Source organism: Ricinus communis, chromosome 9 (genome assembly GCF_019578655.1).
Source record: "Ricinus communis isolate WT05 ecotype wild-type chromosome 9, ASM1957865v1, whole genome shotgun sequence".
Taxonomy (NCBI): Eukaryota; Viridiplantae; Streptophyta; class Magnoliopsida; order Malpighiales; family Euphorbiaceae; genus Ricinus; species Ricinus communis.
Window position 1 is genome coordinate 23,898,843 of NC_063264.1, and position 17,479 is coordinate 23,916,321.

At 30.2% G+C, this 17,479-nt stretch overlaps 2 protein-coding genes across 2 annotated transcripts; one reads left to right on the forward strand and one right to left on the reverse strand.

Annotated features, from left to right (window-relative positions):
- The first annotated feature begins 1,731 nt into the window (after window positions 1-1,731).
- Window positions 1,732-4,976, forward strand: LOC8271541 (phytoene synthase 2, chloroplastic). The gene is made up of 6 exons (XM_048378899.1): window positions 1,732-2,103; window positions 2,260-2,310; window positions 2,508-2,680; window positions 2,829-3,064; window positions 4,510-4,702; window positions 4,785-4,976. Exons 1-6 carry the CDS (start codon window positions 1,773-1,775, stop codon window positions 4,947-4,949), a joined length of 1,149 nt encoding a protein of 382 aa, XP_048234856.1. The 5' UTR covers window positions 1,732-1,772; the 3' UTR covers window positions 4,950-4,976.
- Window positions 4,977-5,341: 365 nt separating this feature from the next.
- LOC8271540 (phytoene synthase 2, chloroplastic) lies at window positions 5,342-7,723 on the reverse strand. Its single transcript, XM_002527021.4, has 6 exons — window positions 7,215-7,723; window positions 7,042-7,092; window positions 6,784-6,956; window positions 6,453-6,688; window positions 6,050-6,242; window positions 5,342-5,673 (listed from the first exon to the last, which is right to left on the reverse strand). Exons 1-6 carry the CDS (start codon window positions 7,546-7,548, stop codon window positions 5,503-5,505), a joined length of 1,158 nt encoding a protein of 385 aa, XP_002527067.1. The 5' UTR covers window positions 7,549-7,723; the 3' UTR covers window positions 5,342-5,502.
- Between the last annotated feature and the right edge of the window lie 9,756 nt (window positions 7,724-17,479).

Sequence of the window (17,479 nt, forward strand, 5' to 3'; positions counted from 1 at the left end):
ATACATATTTTAATAAGAAATATGTACTACTCATTTGAGACATCTACTTGTTATAAGGCAGATTCAATTATTTGTTTATCTAATTCATTTCTTTAAGTTGCATGGATAGACCCCTTTGTGGTGGTGAACCTAATGCATTGACATTAATTATTGATTATCTCCTACTTCAAAGAAAATATTAAAATGGGTGCATGACGTGTCAAATATGATCAAGACTTTCATTAATTATATTAGTTTTTCTATTTTTCTTGTTTGTTTTGAAAAGAAAGAGAGATTCGTATAAGTAGAGAGAGAGCTACATAAATCATTCAATATCCCCAGCAAGCGCATATGATTCAGCCCTAACTTGAAGAAAGAGTAATGAGATGTCCTCGCGAAGGCCTAAAATAAACAAAAGATTTTATTTTTTTATTCTATAATTTTTTTATACTAAAATATTTTTTTTTTTAGTTAGAATTGATGTTAATCAACTAGGTTTGGTTAACACTACTTATTTCTTAATTTTAGTTTAATATATGAGTTACCGTCTAAATTTTGGTTTATTCTATTTAAATTTATTTATATTTTAAAAGCTAACGCAATTAAAGGGTTAAAGTAATTGAAGAAAATATAATTTTATTTTTAAATTTTTTATCAAAATTTTAATTCTAGTATAATTAAATTAATAATAAATGTAATAAAATTAACAATAGAAATTATATTTATTTATTTTGATAATCTAAAACTAAATTAAATGAAATCTCAACATATTGCTAACTGTGAGTATTAAAATGTTTAGATTTTACTATAATTAAATTATGCTAAAGAATACAGTAAATAAAAAAAGATTAGTTAATTATTTTTTATAAACAAGAAAATATTTTTGTTAAAAATAAAATATACCTTGATTTGATAAAAAGGTTAGGGATGAGTACAAAAAAAATAGCATGATTTCATTGTTTTACAACTTAAAATATGTAGTTTTTTTTAGATAAAAAGAAGTGATTACAAAGAAAGACATTTTACTATAAAAGGTTTCAGTGTATAAGAATTTAGTCACCTTCACTCTGATCTGATCAATTATCATTATGAAGTTGCCTATATTTGATAACATGACTCTGGAGCTTAACAACTTCTAATTTTATTATTTGACCGTTAAATTATTATTTAAGAAATTATTGATCCAATGAGATTGATTAAATGGTCAAATAATGATGTTTTGAGTTATTAAGCTCTAAACTCATATTATCAAATATGAGAAATATAATAATGACGGCTGATCGGAATAAAAATGGCTAAGTTTTTAACAATTGATACTTTTTAATAATAAAATATTTTTTTATCATAATTTTTAACTATATATCTCTTTTTATCTAAAAGTAAACTATACAATCTAAATTGTCAAATGGTGGCGATCTGATATTTAATAAGAAAAAATTCAAACCACGTAACATTTACATAAAAGTAATGAAAAATTTCGATAAAACTGATAGACTGATACTAATATAAAATTATTCAATGGTGATAAATGTTGGTAGGACTGACAGACCAACACTAATATAAAACTATTAAAATGAGACATTGAGTCATTTAGTTAAGTGAAAAAATCAAACTATAATATTAAAGTTATTAAATTAGGTATTACTACTGTTTATTCACTTCTCCCACGTTTTTTCTCTTAAAATATTTTTACCAAAGTTCTTTCCTTTTTACATTCTACCGACAAATAACCTTTCCTATATATGATTTGATCTCTACTCCTTTTCAGCTGGCCATTTCTCTAAAAGAACTTGATGATTATGTTCTCTACACTTTCAGTTGCACCTAAGCCTTATGGCCTTAACCCAAACAATAGGAACTTGCTGCATCCACCATTCATATCAGCTACAACAGAAAGAACTCGAGCACTGATCATGTCAGCTCCTAATAGACAATCAAGGATCTCCATTCTTCCTCGTATTGATCTTCACATGCACGAAGTTATTGCAAAGCAGTCTCAGGCAGTCTCCCTGTTGCCCCACCAAAATGCTCATAGAAAGCCAGATTTTCCTCCATTGTTTCTTGAAGAAGCTTACAAGAGGTGTAAAAAGATTTGTGCTCAAAATGCCAAGACTTTCTATCTAGGTTTGATCAATTACATCCTCTTTCCAATTCTTCTGTTGGGGAAACCCGTTATATACAACAAGTTCAAGTTATATCACTTCACTTATATTTCTTTCTGTTATCTCATAGGAAATTGAAGTGACTATAAACTGATGTTCAGATGCTTTCTCCATTCAGGTACTTTGCTAATGACTGAGGAACAGCAGAAAGCCATATGGGCAATTTATGGTAAGCCATATGGGCAATTTATGGCAGAAAGCCATTTCTTTTAAACATTTTATTCAGTAGAGATCTTATTCAAATTGAGATATATATCTGAAGCATGTAGATACAAAAAAAGCCATACTTTCAAACAATACCTTGTAATTTTTAGATCTGACAACTTTTCTTGCACTGTGGGAAATGAAATGTTTTAATTTATGCAGTTTGGAGTAGGAGGACAGATGAACTTGTGGATGGACCCAATGCAGAACACATGAGCTCAGCTGTTCTTGATTTGTGGGAGCAGAGACTTGAAAGCATCTTTGATGGAAACCCCCATGACATTCTCGATGCTGCACTTACTGATACTGTCTTTAAGTTTGCTCTACATATTGAGGTGCCTAAATGACTATTAATTTCCTTGTATAATCGAATCATTTCCTATTTAATTTTTAGCTACTCCTAGTGTTTTACTTTATCTTTCTTTTAAGGCAGGTGTATTACATTTTCTAGTGACTAATATTTTGGATGTTTTATATTTACAGCCTTTCAAGGACATGATTGAGGGCATGAGAATGGATACAAGGAAATTTCGGTATGAGAATTTTGAAGAGCTATATCTTTATTGCTACTATGTTGCTGGTACTGTTAGCCTAATGACTGTTCCAGTATTGGGAATAGCACCTGATTCATGTGTTTCTGCTCAAACTATCTATTATGGAGCTCTTTACATGGCTATAGCAAATCAGCTCACAAACATCCTTAGAGATGTAGGAGAGGAGTAAGTCCTTTCTTCTTTCCTTTTACATTATGACATTAACTCTTTCTTTGTGGTTTAATTTCTTACCCTATTTTTTAATTTTCCTTTTAAATGTAGAAACAAAAATATAGGGTGGGAAAGTTGTTTTCTCTTTTCTAGGATAATTATATAAAATAGTTATTAAATTTTATATTTAATCTATTTTAATTTATTATATTTTAATTATTCATGTTCAATTATTTTTTGATTTAATCGCTTTAGCAAGTGAAAGATTAATATGTTGCAAGAATGGCCTATGGAGAAACAATAATTTAAAAAACAATATGGTGTGTTAAATATGGAATAATTACTATTTACCTCCTGTGTTTATTATTAAATTCTTCTTCTTTTTTTTTTTACAAATTAACTACTAATCCTCTGATTCAAAATCAGTCCAGTTAAAAGATTAAATTAAAAATAAAATTATAATTTAATTCTTGAATATTTCACCAAGTCTAAAATTCATCAAAAATTAATTCTTTTATCATGTTAAAGTGAATTTATTAATTTTAGTGGGAGTGATAGTTAGTTTTACTATAAGTTAATTTTATTATTTAATAAAATAAATTAATTATCATTTTTACTTATTCTAGTTTTTAGCACAATCTAATTCTGAAATTTTAAATATTTTAAAAATTCTTATATTTAGAGCAACATTATCAAATTAGTATACAATTTAATCTTAATTCTTTAAAATACAATATATAGTTATAGCTATAAATTTTTATTTTTTTATTTTTTTGATAAACATTAATTCAACTATGCTAAAAATAAAAATTTTACTCAAACTTGATAAAAATAATTAATTTTAGATTATTTTAATATTTGGTAAGCAATTTAAGAATTAAATTGTAATTTATTTTTCAATTTAGTCCTTAAACTGTATTGACTTTAAACTCATAGAGTTAGTAGTTAATTTTGTAAGAATATAAAGGGAGTTTAGAATAATAAAATTGAGACACGAGCAATTTGCATATTAGAGTAAAAATCAGATAATAAAAAGTGATTATCTCTTCAAACATTTATTAGTTAGTTATGACTAAAAATAAAGTTGAATGAATAAAAGAAAATAAATTAAAGTTTTATGACAAATACGAAAGTAAATATAAAATTTTAATATTATCCCTCTTTATTATAAATTTAAGGAATAAAAAAGATTAAAAAATAATAATTTTTCAATGTCAAGAGTAATTACTATAAAATAAAAGATGCAGTGTTGCAAATCTAAGCATAGGGATTCCATGTTGGCTTTTCAACTTCTAAAATTGTAAAGTGGTTTGAGAAATTGTTTGATAAAGTTGGGCTTACCCCTATTTCATAAATTCAGTCGAAATTGTACTTAATAATTTAAATTATGAATAAATTAACAATTTTAAAAGAATCTAACAAAATTACATTAAAATGCAACAATTTGGATTCTTTTTCAGTGGCTTGAGAGGAAGAATTTATCTTCCCCAAGATGAGTTAGCACAGTTTGGGCTATGCCATGAGGATATTTTCACAAGAAAGGTGACAGATAAATGGAAAGAGTTCATGAAGGAGCAGATTACAAGGGCAAGATACTACTTTAAGCTTGCTGAAGATGGAATCTCACATCTTCACAAGGCTAGTCGTTGGCCGGTACATGCTTTCTTACTTCCAAAATCACTGCTTTAATTTCCATGCATCAGAGCAAACTGATTTCTAGATTTTTGATTTACAGGTATGGTCATGCTTAATGTTGTATAGCAAAATCTTGGATGCAATTGAAGATAATGATTACGATAACTTGACAAAGACAGCTTATGTTGGAAAGACTGAGAAGCTTCTCACTTTGCCTTTAGCATATGCTAAAGCTGTTAATGTTAATGGGATTTGCCTTGTATAATGAAGCTGCCATGTTTATGTTGGTTTACTATTTGCATATTCACCTTTCTATTTACAAAAGCTCAATCTCCAATTTACTTGGAACCTTCATTAACATTGTAAGAGAGGAGAGGATCATAAAATGAACAACTTAGATTGTTAACACTTTTAAGAGAGATTAATTGCCACAACAAACTGAATTTTCCTTAACATTGTTATCTCATGGGTCTAACTTTCCATCTGTGCAGTATTGAGCTTTGGACTTTGGACTTAATGGTTAAAATAAATAATTTAAATTTATTTTAACCATTAAGTCTCTCAAGAAATTAAACAGAATTTATAGGTTTAGTTCTTGACTGAAATTGAGACTTTTAAAATGAGTGATGAATCATAAATGTGTATGAAATTTATGGCGATAGAAGAAGAAAACTAATCTTTCTCAACTGAATCATAATCACTTTACAGCCATGGTCCAGGCCTAGCTAGCATTACATTTATATACTATTTCTCTTCTTGATCAGAGATTTCTTGTTTCTTTTCTTTTTCTTTGTATATGCTCCCCTCCCCTCTCTGTCTCAATGGTATTGAAGAATCAAACTTGGTGGGGATTGAGCTTTAGTGTATGCTAAGGGCAATGTGAGAAGCTTCTTAGTCCTTCCAACATAAGCTCTCTTTGTCAAGTTATCATAATCATTATCCTCAATTGCATCCAAGATTTCTCTGTACAGGATTAAGCATGACCATACCTGCAAATCACAGATCAATTTAGTAAAGCTTCTTGACAACTTGATAAGGAATGAAAAGCTATGATGCATTGATTTCTTTGTAATGCCACCAACAATGATCACATTGTATATGGAATATAAGTTTGGCGATGATAAATTTTAACAATGGGCTCTAAAGGGTGTGTGGTCCATATTCTTCATCTTGTTGTTGAGCTCTAATAACTAAGGTGGCCTGAGCCAATTTAGCAAGTGGCCCTCCAACAACTTAGGGGGCTATTTTAATAATTAACTCTTGATTTTCTGATGCTAGACTCAAATGTATCAAAATTCAGTGATGAAAAGGATGCAATTCCATCAATTATGTAAACAAATGGAAGAACACGATGAAAGCATATACCGGCCAACGGCTAGCTTTGTCTAGCTGAGAGGCTCCTTCCTCAGCAAGGTTGAAGTAGTATCTTGCCCTTGTAATTTGCTCCTTCATGAACTCCCTCCATCTATCAGTTACCTTTCCACCAAAAACATCCTCGTCACGCAGCCCAAACTGCGCAAGCTCATCTTGTGGAAGATAAACTCTTCCTCTCATAGCACTGTTACAACAAATCATAAAGCTTATACTATTATTACTCTGAAAAAGATTTATGCTGAAGGGTGCGGACGGGGGGAAAGCTTTCAGAAATTTCCTGTGGGGAGAGTTTCTGCAAAAGAACGGGTGCTGTCTAGCCTACAGTCCATGGCTCCTTTCACAGCCCAACAAAGAAAAGAAAAAGATAAAAAGAGGGGAAGTAGAAATCACTTACTCCTCTCCTACATCTCTGAGAATGTTAGTAAGCTGATTTCCGATACCCAAGTTGAGAGCTGCACTATAGATTGTCTGAGCAGAAACACAAGCTTCCGGTGCTATTCCCATTACAGGAACACTCATAAGGCCGACAGTGCCAGCAACATAGTAGCAGTAACGATACAACTCTTCAAAATCCTCGTACCTACATTTCTTTGTATCCATTCTCATACCCTCAATCATGTCCATGAAAGGCTGTGATCATACATCATAAAACTGTGTCAGCCCATTATGTACAAATAATCTAACTCAGCAATTTCTTGTGATGAGTTACATAGGCAGGTGCAGACCTTAATGTCTAGAGGGAACCTGAAAACAGTATCTGTCAGTGCAGCATCAAGCATGTCATAAGGCTGTCCATCAAAGATGTTTTGCAGTCTCTCTTCCCATCTGTCAAGAACAGCTGAGCTCATGTACCCTGCATTCGGTCCATCCACCAGTTCATCTGTTCTCCTACACCAAACTGCAAGGAATATATTTCGTTTCAGAGCTAAAAAAAGAATACTGTATTGGTGTTGAATTTGCATATCCGACAATAATCACTCTACCATAAATTGCCCATATGGCTTTCTGTCGCTCCTCTGTCATCAGCAATGTCCCTGCATCAGACAACACAGGATGGTGCAAGCTCAGAAAACAGAAACAATAAAAGCACAGGTGGCACCAGGACTATGCATACATTGTAGAAGAAGTGGATATAAGGATTATGATGCCAGCCAACCTAGATAGAAAGTCTTGGCATATTCAGCACAAATGTTTTTGCATCTTGCATAAGCTTCTTCAAGAAACAAAGGGTGGAATTCTGGCTTTCTACAGGGATCTTGCTGGGCTAATAAGCAGTCAGCTTGAGACTGCCTTTCAACTATTTGGCGCACATGAATATCAGTGTGAAGAATCCTTTGTGTCAGTAACTGAGGAAAAGCACTTGTGTCTGATTGTTTTGGAGCTGTGATCACTTGAGCTTTAGCTCTTGTAACTACAGATTTTGCATGCAAGAATTTGCTATCGTTTCCTTTAATGCAAGGCTTAGCTGCTAGTGAAAATGTAGAGCTCATTTGACAATTTTGACAAGAGTAATAGCTCACAAAAGAAATAAGGAGAATAGCTTGGAAATGTATCAATGAGCTGATGAGATTTCAGGCTTTCTCTCTGTCAACTTGAAACCAAGACTTTAATAGCTCAACTATGTGCACCTTTTTGGATTATAATATCATAGTAATTCGAATCTTTCACTTGAGGGTTCTGCCAAGTTTTGTTCTTTCTATTTGTTCCTTTAATTTTTGAAATCGGTGGAGGTAAGTAATGAAACGGGTAAAGAAGAATTTAAATTAATATAACTTGAATTTTATTAAATCACCCCTCAACTTTATCAAAATAACTAGAACCAACTAGTTAGTAATTAGGCCTTACAATTTACAATATCATATAGTTGCCACTTGAAATAAATGTCATAATTAGACCGCACAATCAAATTTGGACATCCAAAAAAACCTGAAAAATAAAACTAGAGCAAATTTATTTTTCTTTTTACTATGATATTATATTAAATTTTTAAAATATATCCAAAGTGACTAATAAAATCTATAAGTGTAACTATTAACAAGAATCGAATCAAATATAATGGGGTCTTATTGGATTCATGTATAATCATTTCTGTAATAACTAAAGCTAGCAATTTTAAGTAATTAAATGTTACCTCTTATAAACCTTCTAACAATAGAAAAACATTGGAAGTTAGATATCCACTAGGTGGAATTATTCATAAAAGAAAAAAAATAGTGGATGTCCTTATCCACAGCCTAGTTCTTTGACATAGTTATCGAAATGGACGAACCCCATAAACTAATGCATAGGTTTTTGTAATGTTTGATATGTTAAATTAACAACTCTATGTATAAAAGAAAAAGAGAAACAAGGAATTATGGACTTGGTAAGTGTATTTTTGGTTAAAGACATATATTGGCATCACTGAGTAGTGAGTTTTACAAAGATGCTGAACTTGTCTTGTACCCACCAAGCCAAAAGGATTGTTGCAAACAATGTCCTCTTGTGCAATCAGAATAAGAATCTTGATGGCATTTGATACCTCATTAAACCTGTTTGCACAAGCTTTTTATGCTTTGTCCTCAGGTGGGTCTAATTTGATGTCTCTTTCCAAGTAATAATAATAATAATAATAATAATGATAATAATAATAATAATAGAAAGTAAGTAAATGGATTATATTCATGGAATTTTCTGATTTTGTAGACCATGTGTTTGGCCTTTAAACTTCAAATGTATGTCTTGAAGGGCTTTGAAGACATCAACAAAACCATGCCTCTATCTGTACCATGGCTCCTTTGACGCTGAAGATGAACAAAGCAAAATAAAACTTTCAAAATAGATTGTTGTGAGAGTAATATTATTTACTATAAAAAAAAAAAAAAACAAAACTTAGATGAAGAATGAAAATAACTAGGGGTAACTATTACATATTTTTCTGTATTTCTTCATACTATATTACTTAATTTTTAATATTTAAAAATTATATCCTTTTATTTTCTTATATTAAAAAATATTTCTATGTTCCGTTAGATAGCGTTAAAAATTAGATTTTTAATTTTATACTATTTACTTTTTGATTTTTGATATAATATAAAATTTATTTTCTATAATTATTTATTATATTAAATTTTTTTATATTTTGAAGTTAATGCAATTAAAAATTTAATTTAATAAAAAATTTAATTTTATCATTAAATTTTTTATCAAACTTGCAATTCTAGTATAATAAAATAATAATAAAAATAATTATTTATTTTAATTTGATAATTTAAAATGAAATTATATGAATTTTTCACATTTTTCTAAGTAAAAGTATTTCTAAAATGTTTACACTTTCTTAGGACTAAATTAAGCTAAAAATTAGAGCAAGTGGAAGGACATTACTGAACTATTTTTGTACAAATATTAAAATTAATTTTATAAAAAATAAAATCTCATTTTATTTTAATAAAAAATAATTTTAAACGATGTTGATATTTGATAGTAAAATTAATGATTAAATTAAATTTTTTATTAATTTAATTTTTTATGTGTTGACTTTAAATGAAAAAGGTAGACTTTTTAAAAGTTAAAAGAGTCTACTATAACAACAGAATATAAAAGGAAATTTTTGTGTTACAACAAATAAAAGGAGATAAATAGTATAATAATTTTTAATAGAAATTCTAATGAAAATATTTTTTAATATAAAATTATAAAATAAAAAAATCATAATTTTTAAATATTAAAAAATAGCTAATATAATATAAAAAAATACAGAAAACAAATAGTGATTATCCTAAATATAATACATTTTTGTATTATATGCGTATATCTTATCTAAAGTAGTTATTGAATAGAATAAGTATAATAATGAACTAGAATCAATATCTATAATGGCCTTTAAAAATATAGCCATAATTATTAATCACATTTTTAAGATTTAATACCTTTAGGACATAAAGACATTATAATATTTATTTTCTATTTTAAATTGAGATTTTAATGTTTTCAACTTTTCACATATTTTATTGATATAGTAAATATTAAATTTATTTATCAATAATTTATCCAATGAAAGTTCAAAATCTTAATAAACTTGATGGGTTAGTCTAGTGGTATAGTAAAACCACTTAAAGATTCACTATTATTTTTATATATAAGGAAAAAAAAATAATGTAAGAGCCTAAGTGGCAAAAATTGAAAATTAAAGGCTCAATTCAACAAAATTAAAAACTAGGATTAAGAATAAGATTATAGACCAATAAATGGACCATTAAATACAATTACACAGAGATTAGGCCAATTCTGGTAAGAGTAGGAATGGGACGTTATGTCGTGGAGTCCGGACCATGTGCTCTTGCTTAGGTACACTTGTCTCAAATGTTCATGCCCATCAAATGCTAACTTGCGTTTTTTTTTTTTTCTAAATAATTTATGTTTATTAGATTTGTATTAAATATTTATTAATTTATATCTGTTAGACATGTATTAAATATTTATTATTATTAATTTTATTTTATTAAAATATATTTATATTTTAAAATAGATATTTATAGTATAATTTGAGCTTGATTTTTTTTAATTATTATCTGTAATGACGATTTATGCTATGCCTATGTTATATATTGTTTTCTTGAATCAATTAATAAATATGATATTCATTAATCAATATGGTTTTCATTAATGATGAAATGTGTCACGACCTATCTGTAAGCCCGTGACCGGCATTAAAGAATGAGTAGGTGTAAGACACCGAAATCTATAGCAAGTCTGACTAATCAATGACTCAATTAAAACATAATTTTATCAAATATTACCAATATTTTATTTACCAATATTCAACCATACAATTACTACTGAATCTATGTCGGCTTATCAGCAATAATAAAATTGATACATCATTAGGGTTTCACATGCTAAATAGAAATAATAAGTCTAAATGTAAATACTGCAAAATATCTAAAATTTTAAATATTTAAAAATATTAGAAATTTAGTTACGTTAAGCCCAAAGAAAGAGAAAGTCAGAATGTCAAAAGAGAAGAATGATGGAAAACCTAGCTGTCACCTGAAAAATTAAGAATTGAGACTATTGGTCTTAAGAGTGAGTTAAAATCATATAATCTAAAAATAAATACAACCATCTAAATAAAAATATTTATTTAAATAGTACAAAATATTATAGAAAAATAAAATGCGATCATGTCACAATTTGAAAAAATTTAATTTTAACATATACAAGACGAGTATATCAGTAGAACCTTAAACTCCAATTCTATCAACCATTCGGCTCTCTTATTCCAATAAGACTAGCGCCTAAAGAGCAAAGCTCGACCAGAGTCCTTAAACTCAGTCTGGTCACTTAATTACAAATACAGCCAACGCCTAGAAATCAATGCTCGACTAAGAATCTTTCCTCTGACAAATAAAAGTTTCCGTAAGCCTAAAGAGCTATGCTCGACCAGCATACATCACATAAATATTTTTCTGTTACCGGTCTCTGATTTATACAGGTCTGCAAGCAGTCCTGATGCAACCCATCAGGTGGTAATGTTCAATATCATCTCATTCTGAGGTTACAATCATAGCATCAATAATATTTAAAAATGGCATAAATCACAAGCAATCATAATAGTATTTAATAATATATTAAGTATTAAACTTAAATAGCATCGAGTATAGCAGACATGAAAATCATACGCAAGTAGAGGGGGTTTGAAAAAGTTGCAATTCACTATCTAATTTTATAAAAGGGAGTTTGAAAAAGTTGCAATTCACTCTCTAATTTTATAAAAGGGAGTTTGAAAAAGTTGCAATTCACTCTTTAATATTATAAAAACTATCATTTTGACCCTTAAACTTAATTTCTTCTAATAATTAGGTCCAAATTGATCTCAAAAAGATAATTCTAGCTAGATTAACCTCAATACTAGCCTTGGATTCGTTTGTCCTTCCCCTTTCAAGATCCGAGAAGGCAGTAACTTTCATCATAGGATTTTCTAATTCTCCCTCAATATCTAGATCCGGAAAAGGGCTGCTGACCGTATGGCTTATCCTCATAAACGCTTCCAAGTAGTATAGTTTATTCTTCAAACTTTAGCATTTGTTTTATCCTCATATGACATTCTCTTTGTATTGGCCTTATATGCTCTATCACTCTTCTCACCTTTATTACTTCATGATTTTATCTTGCTTATGCCTTCATCTTCATCTTGCATACTTTAACACTGATATATATTTGTTTTATTGCATCAATGGAAATTAATGAGTACCTACTAACAATAATAATACTAAACAAGATTGTTAGTAGTAATAATGTTTTGCACTGTCAAAATCAAAGATGAAACCTAAGGGTCAACAGTGACCATCAAAATAATTTCGGATTTCTCAAGATTCAAAATTCTCTCCCTTTTTTATGGTGACAAACAATGATTTAAAAGAGATAAAAAATAATAATAGCTCCCCCAAAATATAAATTAAACAATGATTTCCACACACATGATGTTACAAATAAAATGACCATAAGATTAAGAAAAAAAATCGCAACCGTCTATTCCGATAAAACAAACACACGACTAAACATAAGAGGTTTAATATTAAGTTTGATACTATAATAATAGTTACAAAATAGCTGCAAGAATGGGAATGTTTCTTCCGCCTTTGGCATCATAAAAAAGAAACATATAGCCACAAGGAAAGAGAAAAAAAACAAAGCAAACCATAAAAAAAATCTCCCAAATGTCAATCAAAAGTACTATAGCATAAAAAGTTGTAAAAGCGAAGGACATAAATAATAAGGAAAAGATTAATCTTAAGAAAGAGGAGGTAGAGGATAATGGCTTTTAAGGAATCCATATTGGAACAAAGATGCACGTAGTGATCCTCCAATCGATCAATCGAATGTCTAACTCTCTAAATTTCGCATCAAACTACGAATCAAAGTGAGTGATAATTTGTTGAATTCAAGAATTCGAAGCCAAAGGAGAAGCATCATCTATGAGACCACTTCGAGCTTGTTTCCTAGAGGCATCTCCACCGCCTTGCCTAAGCTCTTTTGAATCACCTTCCTCCTAAATAGGTTCCATATTTAAGAATCAAAACACATTAGGGGCTACTTCCTTAATTACCTCTAGTTTCACTAGGCTAGAGATGTCAATCAAGGCACTCTCACTAGTCTTCAAAGGATGAAAAAGGAGGCGCATTTGGATAATCACTTCAAGAAAGGTGGCAATCTCGGTGATAAAACTACAAAAGACAATATCGCTAGATTTCGTATAAGCAATAGAGAAGAGTTGATCCACAAACCATCAGTTGTAAGCAATGTTAACATCATTAGTCATACACCATAAAAGAATAATTCAAGTTTCATAACGGCTTCGTTGCTATCACCCCTACCATAAATGGAGAATGACATGAACCTATGGATGTACTTGTGCAAGGGTTCACTTAATGAGGTATATTTGCTAACTTAACATTTCCAAAACTCACACCGTTGGTGAGAGCTCTCTAAGCAAACCCGAGTAAAAAACCCTCTGCTTCCTTTTCATGAAGAGCACCTTTAAGGGGTAACCCAAAAATAGTAACAAACTGTGATGCACATAAGCTTTTGTCTTTCTTTCCCATGTAATTGAAACGACATATCCCCATTACATTTCAACTCAAAACTAGACAAGAATTTCAAGGTCAATTCTCTATAGGTTTCTTTCCTAATATTTACAAATTCTAACCAACCATTGTTTCTTAGTAATTCCTCTAAAGATTCTCTTATACCTAACTTAGATAGAGTGCTCCAACAAAATCTTCTTGAATGAACAACATTTCTAGTCTTAAGAATGGGATATGTTTTCTTTTGAGAGGAACTGAGGAGAGAACTCATAATATCACCTTTACTTTCCTTTGATTTCCCTTTTTTAGCCCATAGTTTGACTCATTTTGCCATTGGAGAAAGAGAGACTTAAAGGTAAGGGCTCGAAAAATAAAGAAGATAAGAGTGATTTGTGAGATAAAAGAGAAATTTGGGGAAAAAGTGATGAAGTTTAATGAAAATAGGTTTGAGCGGCTAAAATTTAAAGAAGAAGAGAAATAGTTTTTTATTTTGAATGAAAGTGAGAGGAAATATTTTAAATTAAATTGCAGAAATGCAATGTTCATGGCCGTGAATCAACCGTAAAGTGTAAGTTTCAAGTGGGAACAATAGGTGTGAACTCTTCTATGTAAAAACTCATTTTGTGAAAAAGCCTAGATTCACGCCTATGAAGTATGCTTTACGGTCATGAAGAGTAAAATTCACTGGTGGCAATTTCAGTCATGACATCTATTGTCAAAAATTTTGATTTGAGTAGAAGATGACTTCACGCACGTGACAAATGTGTCATGGCTGTGAATAGTCATTTTTCACGGGTAAAAAGGAAAATTCACATCCATGAATCAATAAAATTTTGAAATTACAAAGAAATTTTCAAAAAGATTTCTTTTGTAACTGAGGTAGCTTGATAAGACATATAGGGAGTAAATTTTCTTAGGAATGAAGAACAATCTTGAGTGTAACTCTCAAGGTTCACATTTCAATGCCTCAATTTATATAGCAAAAACAGGAACACAAGAACATAAATAGAATTACAACGTAAAGCCACTTGCAACACACTTCCATCAAACATACCAATCTTTCTCTTTATGAAATTCATTGTTTCTTCATAAAGGGGTTTGGTGAATATGTCTGCAAGTTGGTTAGTTGTGCATATGAATTTAAGCGCAACATCTCCCTTTTGCATATGATCATAAAGAAAAAGATGCTTAATGTTTATATGTTTACTCGTAAAGTGTTGAATAGGATTCCTTGACAAATTGATAGCACTAGTGCTATTACATTTAATTAGTATATGATCAACACTCACATTGTAGTCCTTGAGTTGTTGCTGTATCCAAAGAACTTGAGCATAATAACAAACCGCGACTATATATTTTGCCTCAATTGTAAACAAGGCTGCAGAATTTTGTTTCTTGCTAAACTAAGAGACAAAATAATTTCCTAGAAATTGGCAAGTATATGAGGTACTTTTCTTATCAAGAATACTACTGACATAGTTTGTATCTGAATAAGTAAGCAAGTCAAAGGATATATTCCTAGGATACCATAGTTCTAAATGCATGATGCTAATAAGATATTTTAAAATACATTTTACAACATGCAAATGGGACTCCTTAAGACAAGATTGAAAGCAAGCACATAAACATACAACAAATATGATATCGAGTTTACTTGGGGTAAGATAAAGAAGACCACCAATCATACCTTAATTTTTTTTTCTTATTAACCGGATTTTTGCTTCCATCTTGCTTTCATCCTTGTCAAGCTTGATGGTGTGTTTCATTAGTGTTTTGCTAGACTTAGCTTCATCCACCCCAAATTATTTTAAGAAGATCATTGGTGTACTTTGCTTGGTTAATGAAAATTCCTTCAGTTTATTGCTTAATTTGATGCCCACTGAAGAACTTGAGCTCTCCCATTATTCTCATTTCAAATTCACTTTTTATACATTTGGAAAATTCATCACATAAAGACTCATTAGTAGCACCAAATATAATATCATCAATATAGATTTGCACTATAAGAATGCCATGCTTATGCCTTTTTATGAATAAAATGGTATCAACCTTGCCTTTTGGAAAACCATTTTCTAAAAGAAATGCACTTAGTCTTTCATACCAAGCTTTATGAGCTTGTTTCAAACTATAAAATGCCTTTATCAATTTGAAGACATGATTAAGAAAATTATGATCTTCAAAGCCGAGAGATTGTTCAACTTAAACTTTTTCTCTATATGAAACCATTTAGAAAATTACTTTTATCATCCATTTGAAAACATTTAAAATTCATGTAAGAAGCATATGCAAGGAACATTCTAATTGCTTCCAACCTTACAAGTGGAGCAAAAGTCTCATCAAGTCTAGTCCTTCTGCTTAGTTATAGCATTTAGCTACCAACCTAGCTTTGTTTCTAATTATTGCACCTTGTTCATCAATTTTATTTCTAAAAACCTATTTGGTGCTAATAATAGGATGATTACTAGGTCTAGGGTCTAAGTTCCGAACATCATTCCTCTCAAACTGATTAAGTTTTTCTTGCATAGCAAGAACCCAATGTTAATCATCTAATGCATCTAAAACATTTTTAAGTTCAATTTGAAAGAGGAAGGTTAGATGGTTTAGATGTTTGAAAGGCTAGTGGTTACCCTTTTAGATAGATCTCCTAGAATAAGCTCCTTAGAATGCTCTTTCTTAAAGTGCTAATCCTTTTCCAAGCCAACATAAGTTGAAGGAACTTTTTGAGTTGGTAGGGATTCCTCCACTTCCTCTCTTTGAGATTCCAAGAGAGGTTAAGAAATTTGATCTCCATCATTGGTTATTTGTTGATGGTTAAGCTCCTCTAATTCAATAGTATCTATAACATCAACAATTATCTTACCCTACTAAAAGGGATTGTATTCATGGAAAACAATATACATTGACTCTTTAACTATCCTATCTATTTGATATTTAATTTCTCTTTCTTTCTGAGTGAGGCAGTGGTCTTTATTTCTTGTCAAGTAGTGTAGGTGGTGAAGGAGATTTTTATGAATTAAATCAAAAAAGACCTCTCTTAGGGTTTAAAGGGTAAATAGTTTCAAGTCTTCAACCCAGTAGAATATAAATATTGAGACCAACCTTATTTTTTCTTATTAGAGACTATAAGATTTGCTAGAATTGGCATATCTTCATAAAATACCTTCATCTGTTTTAGAGTCAAATTTTTAAAATTTTCAAGATTTTTCTTGGTATTTAATATGAAGCACTTGTATCCAAATTCTCTTAGATATGATATCCTAGGCTTTCTACAATTTTATAGTTCATAGGGGATTTTATTTAGAATTTGATCCAATAAAGACTCTATTTGAAATATAGCATGCGGCATTAATGGCTTCCGCCCAAAAATGCTTAGGCAAGTTATACTCATTAAGCATTGTTCTTGCCATCTAAACCAACATTCTATTTTTCCTCTCAACTACTTCATTTTGTTGAGGAGTTCTGGGAGATGAGAAGTTGTGAGAAATACCACTCTCATTATAAAAAGATTTAAAGCTTTTATTTTTAAATTCTTTCTCATGATCATTTCTAATAGAAGCAATCTTAAATCCCTTCATTTTGAATTCTTTTTGTTAAGATCTTAAAAACATCAAAACTATCATCCTTATGAGCAAAAAAGGATATCCGAGTAAAATTAGAGTAGTTATCTACAATGACATATGCATAGTGCATGCCACCAAGACTAGCAACTCTACATGGTCCAAACAAGACCATGTGAAGTAGTTGAAGCGATCTAGATGAAGTTACCCTATTCTTTGGTTTGAAAGAGCTATTTACTTGCTTTATTTCGCAAGCTCCACACACTTTACCCTTTTAGAATCTAACTTTTGGAAGG